The sequence below is a fragment of the Salmo salar genome, chromosome 01, assembly GCF_965601325.2.
Source record: "Salmo salar chromosome 01, fSalSal1, whole genome shotgun sequence".
Lineage (NCBI taxonomy): Eukaryota > Metazoa > Chordata > Actinopteri > Salmoniformes > Salmonidae > Salmo > Salmo salar.
This window is the reverse complement of record NC_138291.1, coordinates 158612073-158631735: the sequence shown is the minus strand read 5'-3', so window position 1 is coordinate 158631735 and position 19663 is coordinate 158612073. Positions and strand designations below refer to the sequence as shown.

General features: G+C 41.3%; 1 protein-coding gene across 2 annotated transcripts; it reads right to left on the bottom strand.

Moving 5' to 3' along the window:
- Positions 1-138: 138 nt before the first annotated feature.
- On the bottom strand, positions 139-19351 carry LOC106567560 (uncharacterized). Of its 2 annotated transcripts, none has more exons than XM_014137021.3 (8): positions 19167-19351; positions 18055-18253; positions 17662-17852; positions 17216-17415; positions 15752-15905; positions 15408-15545; positions 14264-14356; positions 139-1420 (listed from the first exon to the last, which is right to left on the bottom strand). In XM_014137021.3, exons 1-8 carry the CDS (start codon positions 19179-19181, stop codon positions 947-949), a joined length of 1464 nt encoding a protein of 487 aa, XP_013992496.1. In that variant the 5' UTR covers positions 19182-19351; the 3' UTR covers positions 139-946. The 2 variants fall into 2 exon arrangements, with proteins under 2 accessions (XP_013992496.1, XP_013992502.1); XM_014137027.3 differs by having other exon boundaries at positions 15752-15902.
- Positions 19352-19663: the final 312 nt, after the last annotated feature.

The window sequence follows — 19663 nt, the reverse complement described above, 5'->3', positions numbered from 1 at the left end:
TCAAATTGTATTTCCACCTCTTCCCCATTAAATGTATAAATACATAAACATCCTATAAAACAAATACAGCCAATTAAATCTATGTTCAAGTGGTGTATAGGTTTGAATGCATTCAGATTCATGACAGAATGACAAAGATTTCTTCACATTGTTGTTTTCTTTATTCAGCAACTACAAATTCATGTCAAGGGATTGCTTTTCATTTGTTTACAACTTTGGGATGAAAAACAATGCCTGAATACCGGTAAGCAATAAACTACACAGTAGCTTTGTTTAGTCAAATAAAGCAAATTCATAGGCTTGAGATGTACTGTTGTATCCGATATGATTTGTAGGCTATGTACTGTATACATCTTATGCAAGTTAATGAGCAACACATTGTATAACAAACTACAATTGCATAGTGTGACAAGTGGCTGTCTCATCAAGACAGATGGTTAGTTACCTCCAGTCTGTAAAAAATAATGTTTAGTAGAACAATGGAACCAACTGTTGAACAAACAAGCTTTATGAAAACATTGGAACACATTGCAAAAACTTCAGTCAGAACAAAATAACATGAATTGGTTATTTGCTTTGAATAGATCTAATTCACTGCAGACCGTCATCCTTCATGAAGCTTCTAAAACAGAGCTAATGTACAGAGCAGACTGGTAAACAGTAAGTCAGTAGGTTTAGTGGAGTAGCATTATGTACAGCTTACACACTGCAGGGAGTGGAGGATGCATTGACTTTCACAGCCATATTAGGGACTGGTTTCTCAGTTGAGGTTTTCCCACACTGCTGTACTGTGCCTGGCTCAGTCTGCAGCAGCCTATTAGAACCCCTTGTGGGAAAGGTACCCCCCTTAAAGAAACTCACAAGTACTGCCAGGAAAATACTGGAGAGAGACAAAGGGAAAAACAGATGAGAGTAATAAAGACCACTGTCTCTATTATCTATTATCTCAACAGATGCGTTGCAGTTTGGCTTCACTCTCCCCCCCGGGTTCCTCTTTGGGGCTGCGCTTCCTTGACCATTTCTCCTCCCCCTCTTTGTCTTCAAGGGATTCTGTAGCATTCTTGAAGGGCTCTGCCCCAGAGTCAACACTGTCCAGTTCAGGGACCGATGATTCCTCATTCTTCCCAGCCACCAAACACGCATCACCCGATATCGGTACCGAGTCCCCTGGGTCAGGGCCCATCTGAACCACCACCATGGTCAATGCTTCTTCCTCCCTCTCTACCCTGGTTTCAGTCTGTTCCTCCTCAAAGAGGGTCATCTCCCCAGGGTGAGTGGCTATCTCACCAACCAGGCTGACTGTGAGCTCTGTGTGGCCGTTGACAGGCGTTGTTCTCTCAGCCTGCCGTAGAAGCTCTGTCCTCAGGGAGGCTAGCTGGGTGTGGATGAGAGTGCGGTGTTGCATCTCCAGACTCTTCACCTGCCAAACAGAAAGACAGGCATCATCAGTGGTGAAAGTCTCATAAGCCCTATTTGCACAGAACTAGTATTACTAGAGTACGTTGATTATGTAATTATTAGCCCAGAATGTCTGTTATTCAAGAGGACGATTCAGACGGAATTAATTGTCCAAATTGTTTTCTAGGAGTGAAGACATTCCACACGATAACATGGCTACACTGATAACTCAAGCTTGGTTCCCAAGTTTTTAAACCATGCCAACCATTTTTGGTATAGTGTCACCATAATATTTGAATTGAGGAAGTGTGATCATATTCATTAGGATATTTTAGCGATCCGCAGTAGAAGGCATCCTAAATGCCCCCCAGCCTTCAGATGTGAGCCGAACAGCACACTTGCACTTTATGTGTTAGGCTAGGAATAGAAAGTGAACTTGTCATTTCCAAACATTTAGCTCAGTTCTATGCTGCTTTGCGATCTGTGAACAGCAATGTTGCTTTTAATGTTGTTTTTTTTATGATGCACATGGCGATGTTCAATTCCTTCGCATAAAACAAACAAAAGCATTCACTGTGCAAGTTGATACATGTAGGTCCTTCATATAAAGGCTATGCGCAGGACTTCGTTCAATTTATAGAATCAGTTATGGTTTACTTGCTCAAACCGCGAGCAACACCTGTCAAACTGACATTTTTCTCAAAACACAGGGATGTCAATTGACACGGGGGGACTAATATTGTCAGAGGACTTGAGTTCACAAAAAAACAAGTTATTCTGTCTGGAATTGTTACTCTTCTGCCATGTAAAATCACTGACATAGATTCGGAAGGGACTAAAATGACAGATGTGGTGTATTGTGCTCGTGCACTTAATTATATTACCCGACCTCCCCCAGTAAAACTAATCCCGTCCGAATAGGGCTTTATACCATGTAACAACTGAATGGCCTGTCAGTGATGTTTAGTAGATTTATAAAAGGATGGCTCCAGGGAAGCTACATGTATATTGGTATACAAGCATTTTAAACAAGAAACCACTGTTTCAGTGGGCAATTAGGCCCTTTGACATTCCAGCTCGTGAATACTATTGAAGCTCAGTAATTTTTACTAACCATACAGAATATGCATAGCTCTGTAGATTTTCAAAAGGCTTTACGCGTTGTTTTTCATCTGGAATGTGATCTTGAGAATATTCAAGAACAGGGGTTGGAACCGGTCCAGGAAACTAGGGCTGTCCCGGACAAAAATAATAAATAAAAAAAAGTGGTCGACCAAGTGTCTGTTCTTTCGACCAATTGATTGGTCTACATTTTTAACATGTCTTTTTTCATATGACACATCCTATGTATTTTAATCAAATCAACTATATTCACTGAGCTTGTCTGATGCTTTAAGCACATGGTTTGATTAAATAACCAAAACACACAAATGACTAGAGGGAGTCCGACCAGCAATTTATTTGCTTGTTCAGTCTTGCTGTGCTGTGTAAGAAAAAAATAAACGGAGTGACAGTGACTAGCACCCGTTGTCTCGCTCTCCTCCCTGCTGCAGCCACAGAACATCAAAAGTGTTTATCGTGCTGTCCGTGTTTCTGAAGCTGCAACATAATTACAGCCATCTCTGAAAAGTTTTGTTTCCGAAATCCCTCCCTATTTCCTCAACCCTTGCTCTTTTTACGTGACCAACGACCTATTCACACAGAACTAGTAGGCCTGTCAAACAATCAAAATAATGAATTGAGATTAATTGCATTACATTTTGGAATTAATCACAAATATTTTATTTGCTCAAATTTGGTGCTAAATAAAGATTTTTCTATTTAAAAAATAGCAGTGTATTGAGTTATAGGCATGTAGGGAGGGACTGAAACCAAAAATATTTCAGTATCAGAATGTTTTTAATGGCATATTCACCATAAACAAGTTAAATACAATAGACCTGGAACTTACTAATAGGTAGGTAGGTAGAGACACACAAAATTATAGTTCTCCCAATTACTGATTTGAAGGTTGGCTAAAAGAAAAAAAATGGATACAAAGAACATAAACCTATACAACAATGTCAGGGACCCCTCAGAACATTAACCTGTGACCATACACTTCAGTCATCCTCCCATTTCTTTTCACTGAGCCAATTGCAAAGACAAGCAAGCCCGCTGACATTTTCAGACGATAAAGCTGCTCTCTTCTTGTGTAGAATATGCCCAGAGTGTGAAAACAACCTCTCACAAGGTACTGATGTAACAGGCGTTGCCAGGTAACTTCATGCAATGCAGGCCAGCCTGCTGTGCCCCTGCATGCTGTGACCGCCACTGTAGTGGGCAGTCCTCCATGTTGATGCTGGGCTCTGCTTTGTAACACTCCACACATTTTCAATGGATTCCTCCTCTTCATCAGACTCAGAAGAACTCAACTAAAGGGCAGCTTTCGTCTTTGGTGGCTATGACTCTGTTGCTTTATCCAGTTGCTGTGCAGGCCTTCCGGAGACACCTGAAACCCCACCTCTTCAAGGAATACCTGGGATAGGATAAAGTAATCCTTCTAACCCCCCCTTAAAAGATTTAGATGCACTATTGTAAAGTGGTTGTTCCACTGGATATTATAAGGTGAATGCACCAATTTGTAAGTCGCTCTGGATAAGAGCGTCTGCTAAATGACTTAAATGTAAATGTTAAATGCCTCTCTTCTTTCAGCACTCGACCCAAGGTTTAAGGACCTGAAGTGCCTTCCCAGACCTGCACTTCAGGTCCTTAAACCTTGCGTCGAGTTCTGTGGCGAGCTTCAGCCATGTTAGGTTGGCGTTTTCCTTGCATTTCTCCAGGTCTGTTGTGAATGTCAGCATGAATCTTATCATTTAGGCAGGGTCATCATTGGAGCTCTCAATCACCCGAAGGAAATGACAAAGCAGGCAACACCACTAAGCAGGAAATGTACATCTCTCCTCCCAGAAGTTCAGTCAAGTATCTGCAGTGAAAGATCAATCAAAATCACTTGTCAATTGTGAGAGACTTGTTATGCCCAGACTCGCTCACACTTTACACTCACCTTATTATAACACTAATAGTGATAAAGAATATTACCTGCAGGGCTCCAGTAGTGCCTCCAGCTTCTGCAGTTTCTCCAGTTCGGCTGTGGTTGGCATGGTTTTCTGTTGGTTGTTGGTGATCTCTCAGTGGTTGTTGATTTCTGTGGACATGCGTTACCAATTCCAGAGTGGAATTCCATCTTGTTGTGTGCCAGTGACTCTTTCAGTCCATTTGCTGATGTCCTAGCTCTGCAGCATTTAGTGGGCTGTGTTTGAAATGGCTAACAATTTTTCGGCATTTAGCTATGGCACTGTCAAACCCTCTGTTCTGTAGGGACACTGATGGACCTTTGGAGACTGTGCGCGATGCAGAGCAGGTGTTCAAGAAGGCATATGTCTGGCAGCTGCAATCATGTTCCATGCACAGTCTATGCAAACGGTGGTAACTTTGTTTTCAATGCTCCACTGCTTTGCTAGAGCCATGAAATGCCCGGCGCACGTCTCAGCATAGTGCCTCGGTCTTCATTACGGCCAGAGTGTGTGAATGCAGTTTCCATTGATGTGGTGCGCAGTAACCCAGGTAGTTGTGGTTACTGACCGAGTTCCAGTGGTCTCCCGTGAGAGCAACAGCCGTTGCATGTTTCAAGTCCTCCGCTTTCATAGCCCTCTCCCTTTCATACAGCTTGTTTATTCTTGTAACGACGGTGGCTTTCGAGGGTAACTCATACGTTGTCATTCGATGCTATCCCTCAAGACTTCGTCCTCCACAATGTGGACTTGCCTGCAAGCTGTAGCTATCCACTTGGCTATTTCTTGTGTTAGCTTGCTGCTTGTCGACAGGCCTCCGGCGCGCACACCCTTCTAGCTTAGCCTGCCGAAGATATCCTCCATTGCTATTAGTAACTACTTGTATTGCCGGCGTCAACACTATGTTTCGCTTGTAAATTAAAACGATGACTCGTACTTTGGTGATAAACAAATTCAGCCTTGCAGTAAATGCAAATTACTTTGGTTTCATCCAAAGAGCCATCTGGGAGTGATTTGAAATTGGCCATTTAAAAGCCCCTTACTAGCATTCTCCATTATTCAGTCATACAAGTAGCTAGCTAGTAAAGTGTTTGTCAAACTAGCGCATCAGCTGCCAGGGCTTGAATTTGAACTATGGATGGTTCAGGGAGTCAAACTAAGAAAATGCATTAATGTCATCAATTTATGGCATTAAAAATGTAAGCATGAACCTTTCTAGGGTCGGTGCAGTATCCTGAATTTCCGCCTGTCTGATGTGCCCAAAGTAAACTGCCTGTTACTCGGGCCCAGAAGCTAGGATATGCATATAATTGGTAGAATTGGATAGAACACTGAAATTTCAAAAACTGTTAAAATAATGTCTGTGAGTATAACAGAACTGATATAGCAGGCGAAAACCGAGGAAAAAATAAAAATAATTAAAAAAAAAAATCGATACGGAAATCTTTTTTTTTGAGCTTGGAATGACTTCCAATGCAATGCTATTGAAAGATCTAATTTCCACCTCCCAGATTGCAGTTCCTATGGCTTCCACTATATGGCAACAGTCTTTATACCAGGTTATAGGCTTGTTTTTTTGTTTTTTTACATGAAGAAGTATTTGTAGTCATTCCAAGTTGAGCGCCAGGGCAAAAGTAGTCTTTATGCGCGCGTGAATGTGGGCGCCCTCTTGTTTCTTTTCCTTTGCTATTGAACATAGTAATCTCCGTCTGAAATATTATCGTTTATTTAGATATTAGACAACCTGAGGATTAAGAAAAAACATCGTTTGACTCGATTGGACGAACTTTGCTGGTAACTTTTTGGATCCTTTGTATGCATGTTGAAGGACTGGATTATTGAATTCAATTGCGCCAACTAAACAGCGTTTTTGGGATATAAAGGACTTTATCGAACAAAACGACCATTCATTGTGTAGCTGGGACCCTTGGGATTGCAAACAGAGGAAGAGCTTCAAAGGTAAGTGATTTATTTTAGCACTATTTATGATATTTTGTCGCCAGTGCTGGTTTGAAAGATATGTTGACATGGGGCGCTGTCCTCAGACAATCGAATGCCATGCTTTTGCTGTAAAGCCTTTTTGAAATCTGACAACGCAGTTAGATTACCAAGATTCTAAGCTAACGAATCATGTATGACACTTGTATGTTCATGAATGTTTAATATTACGATTTTGTATTTTGGCGCACTCCGATTTCACCGGATGTTGTCAAATTTGATCACTAATTACTAGAGAACGTTGGTTATGTAATTATTACTCCAGAATGTCCGTTATTCCACGGGATTCATTTTTTACCAAACTGCACCCTGTAATTATTTTTTTTCTTTCTCTCAAATAAATTGACAGTTATGACAGAAGCCTGGAGGTTTTTATTCTAGGTGTGAAGATTAAGCATTTCAACACGTCCAGGTGATAGGGCCACACTGATAACTCAAGCTTGGTTCCCAAGTTTCTAAACCATCTTTCCTATAGTGTTGCCATAATATTTAAATTAAGGAAGTGTGATTATAATCATTAGGATATTTTAGGGATCCTAAATGCCCTCCAGCCTTCAGATGTGAGCTAAACCGTGCAATTGCACTCGAGATGCATTTTAAGGATATGGATGAAAAAGTTCACTTATCATTTCCAAATGTTTAGGTCAGTTCTATGCTGCTGCTTTGCGATCTATTAACAGCAAGGGTTGCATTAAATAGCCACAATATTTTTTTTTATGATGCATTTGGCAATATTCAATTCATACACACAAAACATAAACAAAAGCATTCACTGTGCAAGTTGATACATGTAGGCCCTTTATATAAAGGCTATGCGCAGCACTTAGTTCAATTTATCAGATCAGTTATTGCAATAACCGCGAGCAACACCTGTCAAACGCAAAGATTTCTCTCAACAAACGGATGTCAATTCGGACGGGACTAAAATGACAGATGTGGTGTTTTGTGCTCGTGCACATGATTACATAACCCCACCTCCCCCAGTAAAACTAATCCTGTCCAAATACAGCACAATAGGGCCTGACCTATAATATTACATAATCACATCAATAAATTAGTTAAAACAAACTCTGAAAACCGTAGATGGCACTACTGGATGATCTGAAAAGTAATAGGCGATCGATCAATAATAAAATAATTAGGGATTGCAAAGGGTCGGAAACTTGACGGTAAATTTCCGGAATTTTGCTTAAATGTATTTTTAAAAAGTTAACAGTGCACCTTTTTTGTGGGATACACGTGAGGCAATTCTAGGTCTTGTGGCATATTTTGGTTAAACTATCCCCAATTCAATGGAATTGCAACCCTTTGCATGCACAGTGCACTCTTCCATCACATGTACAGCTGATTCTCAAGATCTTGCACGCTAATGAGATGCTATTGAGCCCACACTACTACACTGTCTGAGCCATGGACTACATGGACTACTAAGAGCGTCTGCTAAATGACTAAAATGTAAAATGTAAAATGTACATGTTTTCTGGTAAGTTTTGATTACAATATTGGGTGGTGTGAATATATTTTATATGACATACAATATTTTTGTTACTAGTAAATAGTAGCCTACAGCAAAGTGTGTTTAAATCATTTCTAACTTGGTAGCAAAAACGAACTAGCAGAAATTGTTAACATGTGGGTTTGAGCTTGCTTGAGCCTGCTAACTGAGGAGTGTTAATTCACCTGTTTCCATACATATTTCATTTTAAAACATTTATCTTACAAAGGAGTCGTTTAATCTAACTGCTTAACTATTTATCTGTACATGGAATTGTATTGGGGTTAACTCATTTTTTCTAATGTCCACAGGAAAATGCCACGGGCACCATCTGATGTGTGGAGACATTTCACTGCAGCTAATGTAGAAGGAAAAGCTGTGTACATTTGCAAATACTGTGCCAAATCATGTGAAGAGTGCAACAAAGATGAAGATATCCCTGTTGGCTGTGCTTTGGCAAAGTGGATGGGGTTATATCCTGCCTGTTTGGCCCTATCCGGGGGTATCGTCGGATGGGGCCAGTGTCTCCCGACCCCTCCTGTCTCAGCCTCCAGTATTTAATGTGTCGGGGGGCTAGGGTCAGTCTGTTATATCTGGAGTATTTCTCCTGTCTTATGCGGTGTCCTGTGTGAATTTAAGTACGCCCTCTCTATTTCGCTCTTTCTTTCAGAGGACCTGAGCAATAGGACCATGCATCAGGACTACCTGGCCTGATGATTCCTTGCTGTCCCCAGTCCACCTGGCCGTGCTGCTGCTCCAGTTTCAACTGTTCTGCCTGCAGCTATGGAACCCTGACCTGTTCACTGGACGTGCTACCTGTCCCAGACCTGCTGTTTTCAACTCTCTAGAGACAGCAGGAGCGGTAGAGATACTCTGAATGACCGGCTCTGAAAAGCCAACTGACATTTACTCCTGAGGTGCTGACGTGTTCCACCCTCGACAAACACTGATTATTATTATTTGACCCTGCTGGTCATCTAAGAACACTTGGCCATGTTCTGTTATAATCTCCACCCGGCACAGCCAGAAGAGGACTGGCCACCCCTCATAGCCTGGTTACTATCTAGGTTTCTTCCTAGGTTCTGGCCTTTCTAGGGAGTTTCCTAGCCACCGTGCTTCTACACCTGCATTGCTTGCTGTTTGGGGTTTTAGGCTGGGTTTCTGTACAGCACTTTGATATATCAGCTGATGTAAGAAGGGCTTTATAAATACATTTGATTTGATCTGGCCAAGTGCATAAAGTTCCCTCAGTGCTCACAACAAGCAAACTGACAAAAGTCCCGTTACTTCTAGTTTTGGTGAAAATAATGAATCAGACACCTTAACGATAGCAACAGCTCATGGTTGTCCTTGAATAAGAAGTAGTAAGAGGAATGTAGTCAGGGAAATACTAATGAATGTCTTGCTCGAGCTGTGTATGCAACTGCTTCACCTCTGATGCTCACAGGCAATGATTTCTGAATGTTCTTCGCCCAGCATACACCCCTCCAACCAGACATGCTTCATCTACTAATTTGCTGGATGCAGAGAGCGAATCATAAAGAAAGCAGACTGTATTGCAATCATCTCTGATGGGTGGTAAAATGTTTGTGGGCAAGGAATAATTAACTACATCATCTCCACCCCTCAACCAGTATTCTACAAGAACACAGACAAGGGACAGACACACCGGTCTCTACATTGCAGATGAGCTGAAGGCAGTCAATGGCCTTGGACCACAGAAAGTATTTGCACTGGTGACATACAATGCTGCGAACGTGAAGGCTGCTTGGTCTAAAGTGGAAGAATCCTACCCTCACATCACAGCCATTGGCTGTGCTGTGCATGCATTGAATCTGCTCCTCAAGGACATCATGCCACTGAAAACAATACACTCTACAGGAGAGCCAAGGAAATGGTTAGGTATGTGAAGGGTCATCAAGTTATAGCAGCAATCTACCTCACCAAGCAAAGTGAGAAGAATAAGAGAACCACATTGAAGCTGCCCAGCAACACCTGTTGGGGTGGTGTTGTCATCATGTTTGACAGTCTCCTGGAGGGGAAGGAGTCTCTCCAAGAAATGTCCATATCACAGTCTGCCGATATGGACAGCCCCATCAAGAGGATCCTCCTGGATGATGTATTTTGGGAGAGAGTGGTAAGCAGCCTGAAACCTATAGCAGTAGCCATTGCACGGATTTAGGGAGACAATGCCATCCTGTCCGATATTCAGACTCTGCTTGCAGATGTAAGAGAAGAAATCTGTACTGCCCTGCTCACTTCATTGTTGCTCTAAGCAGAAGAAACTGCAGTTCAGGAAATACATCAAAAAGCATGAAGACTTCTGCCTGAAGCCCATACACGCCGCAGTGTACATGTTGGACCCCAAGTATGCTGGCAAGCGCATCCTGTCTGGTGCAGATATCAACAAGGCCTATGGTGTCATCACTACCGGGTCTCGCCACCTTGGCCTGGATGAGGACAAGGTCTGGCGAAGTACACTTCCAAGCAAGGGCTTTGGGATGGAGATGCAATATAGCAGTCGTGCCAACATATGTCATCAGCCACCTGGTGGAAGGGACTTTGTGGATCTGAGGCTCTTTCCCCAGTTGCCTCCATCATCCTCCAAATCCCACCAACATCAGCCGCCTCAAAGTGCAACTGGTTCTTGTTTGGGAACACACACACACAAAGCACGCAACAGGCTGAACAATACAAGGGTTGAAAAATTGGTCAAATTTTAGGCTTTTTGAGCCTGACAACGAGCCATCCTCAACAAGGTTGGAAAGTGATCGTGAAGATGAGGCCTAAGAGACTGAAGTTCAAGAGGTGGACATTGAGGAGGACCAGGGAGAAGACATGGAAGCCTGAGAGGAAGACAACCAAAGCTTTAGTTTCTAGACTATCATTTTACAGATGCATGTTGAAAACATTTTTGGGAGATGCGATGGATCATTCAATATTCCCTTTTGTCGTTCAGTGAAATAATCCCATGTGAAGAGTCAACTCATTTAATTAGAAGTTCAATTCGTAACTAAATAAAATCGGAAGAATTTTATCATTTGCAGTTATGTCTACTTATGATAAGGTAAAAGGTTTGTTTGTCTCCATATGATATGGTAAATATATCCAATGCAAAAAACATCTACATTTAAACGTTATTATACTCATATACTCCCACAGAAAGTTTCCACCTCTGAATATTACCCAAAATATGCAACCCTAACAATAATACTTTGCAAAAATGTTTATTTTCAATATGTAGAAACAATGAGAATAGAAAGGTTCAGAACTTTTCTGAAACATCACAGCACAGTTGAAAAGGATAGGTCAAATATAAATCCAATATGGATGGTGTTAAGAGATAGATGGGTAGAATGGAGCTGAAGGTTGGGACTAATAACAAGATAACTAATGTAAAACTATGTCTGAAAAACATATATAGATTTTTGTTTAACTTTTGTGAAAGAGCACAGTTTGAAAGATATGGCAAATAGAAATCAAACCGGATGGACATCAGAAATAGATGGGACAGGTTGAGGAAGGACAGGAGTAAAAACAAAGGAAATAGATCTACTGTCTAAGCATTGTTGTTCACTAGTTCACTCCAATTAGGGGAGGTAGGGTTAGAAAGTTAAAGGAATACATACAGTACATACAGTCAAAAGTTGACACCTATTAATTCCAGGGGTTTTCCTTTATTTTTTACTATTTTAGAGTTACCAGCCTCAGAAATAAATCACTGACAGTCTCACCAGCAAAGCCCCCCCCCCCCCCACACACCCTCCATGCTTCACGGTGGGAACCACACATGCGGAGGTCATCCGTTCACCTACTCTGCGTCTCACAAAGACACGGCAGTTGGACTCATCATACCAAAGGACAGGCCCTAGTTGGTTGAGAGAATGCCAATAGTGTGCAAAGCTGTCATCAAGGCAAAGGGTGGCTACTTTGAAGAATCTAAAATATATTTTGATTTGTTTAACACTTTTGGTTACTACATGATCCCATGTGTTATTTCATAGTTTCGATGTCTTCACTATTATTCTACAAGGTAGAAAATAGTAAAAAAAAAAATAGAATGAGTAGGTGTCCAAACTTTTGACTGGTACTGTATATGTATGTATATTTGCAAAAAAAATATATGGGGGATTTGAAGTGATGCAGACAGTTACATTGATGGAAGCTACAATATTATAGCTGATCCACACCCCCCGATGTGTGGAATCAAGTCCGATGTGTGGAATAAATGTGACTAGTTGTGGAAAATACTAGAGATCAAGAAAAAAAAAAGGTAAGGAGCAAGTGCTGAATGCATATTATGTGTGCCAAACAGGTGCTGTATAGATTGCAATAACATTGTTCCAAACGGTCAGAAAAATTATAACACTAAATAAAGTATAAGAGTAACAGAGTCTGTTGTAACGTTTTTTTGTTAAGTCTTTAATACAGCAAAGACTAAAAACATTCGCACTAATTTGTGAATGCAATTTCCGAAATGGAACGGTTTATTTATTGCTTAAGCTAATTATTCTGGGCTCGCTTTATTTTAAAACTAAAATGCTTGAATGCATTTCAAATCATGAATTACTCATATGCTGTGTGATGACATGAACGAATGGTTGATTGATACAGTAGCCTATATATTGACATACAGGCCTAAGTTACAGTATTAAGACTAAACAGGATGTGCTCTTAGGCCTACAGCTCAATGGTGGTTATACAAGTCTGCTATACTAAGCCCTCTAATGACATTTCTTATTCTAATAATAAGAAGATGACCAAGAAAAAGGAGCATTATTATTAGAAATATTATTTCAGGCAATTTGGAACAGTGTAAACAACAAATTAGAAATAATACCAGAGAGACTGTTCTAATGACAAAAAGTGTAAAGCCTTTATTACAGTAAAGCAAAGATTAAAAACAGCCCAATTTGTGAAATTGCTTACTTGAAATGTCATTGCTTGAGGCGAAATCAGTAGGCTATTAAATAAACTCTTATTTCTGTAGATATATTGCTGTCTTATAAAGCCAGGCACATTTAACAGTTAGGCTATCGATTACATAGCTAATTAAGTTTGGGTTTCCCATCTCCAAACTTTTCTTAGATAATAAGGCAAGGGCTGTTTTCTCATCTCCTCATTCTGCTGATGCCTCCACGGCATTGTTCTCAACACCAATATGCTGGTTAACGTTGCTATTATCCACATAGCAACATGGTCTAGGAAAAGGCGCCAATTCAACAGCGCACTAATGTGTTTCAGAAGCAGAGACAGCGACCGCTATCCAACGAGATAGAAAGCGCATTTGTTTTTAAATAATATTATTTTTATTAGTTTTGCACCATTGTTCTTATGTAATATAACCATATACAATTTCAGTAGCACATGTCTTAGACTGATGGAATGTGCATCCCCACAATGGATCAGTCCACTCAGCGCAAATTAGACAGGTGTCTTGTACACCATGATAGATCTAGACATTTTTTTTGCAACTGCTCGACTAAAGAAACCTCGGTCGACCAACAGCCTATCGACCAAACAATCAACCAGTTGACTAAATGGGGTCAGCCCTACTAGAAACAGAACCGAAAACCAGAAAATACTGAACATTTTCAAGGAACAGATGCGAAAGTGATCCATATTGTTCAGGAACAGAACTGTTATTTTAAAAGCATGGGAACTGGTTAATAATTTTACGTTCCAGTCATTTTTTTCTAGTCCCACAAAAAAAACACAACAAAGGGCCTATGCAAACCCTCACTGTCACTCAGAAACTTATTCCAGTGTATGCCTGCAAACTGAAAATCTTTGCCAGTGTGTATGTGTTTAGGCTACCTGGCCCTCCCCCTACGGAGCATAGGCTACTGTACTGACGTTACAATCGTGATTCAGAAGATAGGCAGAACGATTTTTGTATTAGCTAAAGAATGGATTAACTTTTCCAATGCTAGATAAGGATACCATAAGCCTATCACGTTGTATTTAACCCACTCTCGATCTCTCCCCACCCGCAAAATTTCAGTTGCATCGTGTGCCATAGGCTACACTAGTCTGTCCATCATGCATGTAAACAACTAGCTTGCCTGCTCTATCCGCACTGATCAGTGAAGTAATTTAATGAGCTAAATGTAAAAAACTTGATTTCATAGGTTGAAAAGGGAACGATATAAAACTGTACTTTTTTGGTTTATTTTGCTGGTCGGAAACAGTGGAACGGAACGAAAAAAATGGTGGTTCAGTTCAGAACTAAACAATTGGAAAATAATTTCAGATCTTACCCCTATTTAACAATAACTTAGGATCATCACTACAGTAGCAGTTACAAGCGTCCACTCACCAGCTGATCGATTCTCTGCTGGCTGTTCTCTGCAGAGCGGTACAGCTTTAGCTCCTCAAACATCTTGATGTTGGCCTGCACCACACTGGCCACCTGGGGGCACCTCAGGACAGGGGAGACAACATGGCCACGTCAGAATGGTCTGTTTTCCATTCCACCAAGAATGTCAAATACAGAAAGGGTGGAGGACTTATTAGAAGAGACATAAGGTAAGCACTTTAACTCCCATCTATCCTTCACACAAATACACATTTTGAGAAGATCCCCATACAAATCAGTTTCCTCCGCCAATTTTTTATATATAAATAAAATAGTTATCCTGATAAGTTAACCATGTCTTTGCTGCTCCATACCGTGGTCAGTGTACCTGCTGATCGAGATCGCGTATCCTTTCCCCGGTCAATTGCTGAATGATTCTGGCCTATACGTTTTTGAAGTCCATCTTTCACGTAAGTGTTTTGCTGCATTTATTGAGTGACTCCCACAACTCTTAATTTCCACACTTTTTGCCCCAGTTAAAACACTCGTAGACATCAGTGCAAAGCCAGGAAAGGGGGAGTGTTGAAAACCATGAGTGTTTTGCCATTTACTAACATTGTGTGCCTGGAGTCTATAAATGTAAATATCTCTGCCTTCAGCCTTCTGTCAGTGTGTCTGCCCTCAAGTCTCTGGCCAGCCAGTGCACACGCACAGTTTGCTTCTGGGTGCCAAAAATACCTGTTCCTGAACGAGGTCAAAGAAACTCGGCATCTCTGCCTCCATCCACCTCTCCAATCGGCCTCTCCTGCCGCTAAACATGTTAAAAATGAACACATCTATTCTTCACACAGACACAAATTATGACAAGTTCATCATACAAATAAGTTTATCTTTCACAAAAAGATATCACGTTAAGTTACCCATCTTTGTACCTGGTGGTCTTTGAGATGCTGTATCTCTGCCCTCAGTCTCCTAGCCTTGCCTCCCCTGCTGCCACTAAACATAAAAAATGATCTAATCTCTATCCTTCATACAAAGCATCTTAGCTTTTTTGTGTAGGCCATCTTGTTTTGATAACCTTTCTTTGAGGTTACATAATCTGTGCTGGTCAGTGTACTTAGTCTTATAGTCTGTATCTCAGCTCACAAGTCTGCTCTTAGTGTACCTGTTCGTTAAGTCTGTGGATCTCTGCCCTTAGCCTCTTCTCCATGGCGTCCTTCTCCTGCCGCAGGGTCACGTTTTGCTGGTGGAGTTCCAGCAGATGCTTCTCTATATGCAGGGCCTGCTCCAGACTCTCCCCGCCCTGCAATAGACAACCATAAGTACACCAAGGTTAGTATCATGGCATGAAGGGAGTAGAGGGGTAACAGAGGTAAGCATTAGGGCATGCAGGCTGCTTGCATAAAAGTATGTAGATTGATGAGGGTTGTAATTGATATTGGTAAGAAAAACATTGGATGTGAGAACTTACTAAAGCATAGTATTAGCAAGATAACTCAATGGAGACACCTGTTCAGAGATAATGCTGGCCGCCTCCTCGTAAATCAGGTTGCCTCCCTGTCCATCTGGGTCCATGAGAACCAGTGTCTGGGTCTGGTCCAGGGTATGCTGGGAAGGCCCCACCTCCTCTTCGGCCGCCACTAGGATCCCGTTGTTCACGCTGCTGTCCTTCAACCAGAGCAGGCACCAATCACCATACAATGCCAAGACACAAGTTACTTGACATATACACCTCCTGTGCTGGGTTTGAGATGAACCTTTTTAACACTGAAGACACTACCGCTATAGAAGATTCAGCGACACCAATATACACTTTGATAGCACAAGCAACAGGACATGTTGTACAGACCACACAATACAACATGACATACACTTCACAATATCAACCCACCACAACCCTCTCTACTTGGGATGTGCATCTATCCCTTTCAAGACAATTTTATAGATAGATACATGGGCGCTGATACAGGAACGATACGTTTTAGTTTGAAACGAGTCGGTTTGATGCGATAAGATTCGATTCACTGATATTTGCTGCATAAACACATTCATTTTCATTTCTAAATTAAAATCTGCTGCTGATGGAGCTCATGAGCTGGATCTGTCCCCCCCCACACACCTGATCTGAAATCACCATCTCTCACTAATTAATTAATAACTTTTGCAGATTAAACCTGTTAGAGAGTTTCAATTTATCATCTACACAATTATGCTATGATATAGACAATGAATATATAGCACAACTTTGGATTTCATCCGTCTCATAATCGAATGGTTTAGACCCTTTACAAGTTGACAGACTGAGTGAGCTTCTCTTGCGTCGCCCATGCAGTGCAGGTAGCAAAAGTGATTGTTGTCCTCGTATTGAAATGATCAACTTTACATCTAAACAAATACCATATACACTGATTGTTTCAAGTAAAATGTTTGCTGATGGTGAACCTGCAATCTAAATTCATCCAATGTAAGCCAAGTGCAGCATGTATAGCCAGATGAGAGCTGTGTCTCTGGCGGTAGCTTAGGCTACTTTTATTCCGCTAAAACAATTTAACAGCACATTTGACAATACAAACATTTGAATGCTGAAGGTGATGCGCAAAATCAGCAATAGGTTTACCTCTTGTTTGTCAGTGCACGAAGCAGCACACAGTTTGACTAGGCTACTAATATTGCCTGTGGTTGTTCGGCATGCAAAATTACTTGTAGATCAATGACATGCTTAGCTCGACACTGAAGGAGAGGACACTGTTGTCATAAAAGATTAGGTATTTTTGGAAGGTAGAAAGTAATTTGAGCCCCAACATTTTTGTGAACCAGCGATTTGTAACATTTTAATAGATTTTCTGACCGATGCGTGCTACATTTGGAACGGTTTGGGGTCCTAGGACCTATGGACTAATAACTTAAACATTAGAACCTGGGACAGATGCGCATCAGTGAATTGTTACATCCCTACTATCCACATTTACCCACCACAAATCATGAGACATATATGAAACCTTGGGTTCCACAGTGAGCAGAGTCTCCGTGTTGGCTGTGTTGAGGATTGGCTGCGCCATGATAGTCCCCATGTCTCCCCCCTCCACCCCAGAGCCCGTACACACTTCCAGCCCTCCATAGGCTTTAGGGTGGGCCTCTGGACTCTGGTCATAATACTGTCGGCTGTTCACCTCCTGAATGCACAGGGAGGGGATTGTGAGAGATCTGTCTTGGTCCGTATTCACAAAGATTCTCAGAGTAGGCGAGCTAATCAGGACTCTTATTGACTATGATTTAAAAGGCCAAAAATCATCCTAGATCAGCACTCCTACTCAGACTATTTTTGTATATATGGAGAATAAGTGCCCTGTCTGTTTACTCTTCATACACAGTGTTCAATGGTGAATGTCTGTTCTATTACAGTAGTTTGGAGATAGTACCTGTGTGACCTGTATCTGGAAGGTGGTGTGGGGGTTCCGGAAGTGGGTCTTATAGTGTTTGATGGCCTCGTCTCGGCGGTTGAAGCCGTTTCGGCAGCGGTAGCAGTGCCAGTGTGCCCCCTTGAACCTTTTCTCCCCTTTGATGGTGCCCACGATCTCACAGTGGTTGCAGCATCGAAGCACTTTTAGGCCTGAAGGGAAGACAAAAAGCTTGCTGTAAAGTTGTAGGTCCCATGTATTTTCTAGCAATCAATAAATATTGATTTTTTCTTTAAACATTTTAACTGATTTGAGTGAAAGATCTCTCACTGAAACCTTTTGGCAAAGTCATACTACCACTGAATCTAGCATCCGATGTGTACTTTTATGTATACGTGTTGAAAAGCCTCTCACCAGCAAAGTCGATGCCCTTGTCAACATGTTTAATGCGGTAATGAGCCCGTAGGATAAGAGGGTCGTGATAGGCCTCGACCACAGTGCAGAGAGGACAGTGCATATGAGTGCCCTTGTCCTTGCCTGAGCAGTTGTCGTCCTGACACAACACTGGGTTGTAGGTGTGCTCTGTGCCCCTGATCCGCACCGAAGGGTGGGCCTGAAACAGCACGGCAAGGAGATCAATTCAGGTAGACTGAGGATAACTATTGCAAGTTAATCCTCATACAATTGTCATTTTAAGAACATATTTACTGTAGTTTGTAGCTATATTACTTTAATCACTAGTTACATACTGAGCTGAATGACAACAATAATGTTCCATTAGGTACTCTAGTTGTCTATGATTTCTGCTAGAAGATGATTTGCTTTCAACTAGTGGTAAATAGGTGCCTTAGACTGAAGGTCAACCCATACATGAAATAAACTACTGAGCATATCCCCTCAGGCCTCACGTCAAGTTTCCACACCATTTTATCGTAGCCATTTGAACATAACATAATTATCTATCTAGCTACAGTGCAGACCACTTAATGGCATTTCATTAAAAGGAGCAAGCAGCAGTTGTTACATCCATCTTTCGACATAAATTAATGATATGTACCCATTAATTCTTGCAGAACATAACTTAGAAATGCCTCATGAGCTTAGTTTAACTTTCGTTCCCCATCATAACTCAAAATAAGCTTTTTGTTACTCCAATGTTTGTAAACAAAGTAACTGTAAACAATCACTATATAGCCTCAAAACATTGCCAACACGTTAATTTTGATATCATCATGGATGGTCAGTCCTTGCATCCATAGCTGTCTATGCATTTGAGAGTGGTTACATTTATCTAGACCCATCCCTCAGTTTCTGGGTCCCCGCCCCAGTTTCGTTATTGTTTCTACTGCTTATTGGCACTTTAAATAGCTTGCTAATCAACAACTTTACAGGCGCTAGTTTGGATGCGTGTAGCAGCTCCAGCTAGCTAGCGTTTTAGCTAGATAAAGACTGTCCATCCATCATGTGGCCTTCAAGACTAGACTTGAGACGCTTTAGAAATGTGACTGATTAATCGACATACTTACAATAAAAGCCGACATTTTATCTGCTGAAGCTGGAACTTTTGTTGAAACACATTCAGGTAAAGTTATCGGTTAATTTTGGTTCAAACAAGCGAGCCAAATCGCATGTTGTGAAGTGTTGTGTGTTGTTCGTCATCTGTGCACTCGTTTTGCTTGCAATGGCGGCGAACGTGTAAGTGCTTACGTCGACAGAGCGTGGCGTAGGTTTTTTTTTTTCTGTCGTTTTTTATACAATAAACAAAGAGCGTGGAGAGTTTCTAAACCCAGAGGCGCAACATAGCGAGACCGCTTGCGGAACAGACCAAGCAGGCCGTGTTAGGGGTTTAAGAAGACAATGAGAGAAGTCAAAAAGGATTCCTTAGTTGTACATTTTCTTGAAATCTAAAGGCACGACCTAGATTCGATCCAATGTAATAAGTAGCTGAACATGTCATTACTCCAACCTTGTGAAAATGACAAACTGACACGTTTTAATTTTCGTCAAAAACAACTGTATATCG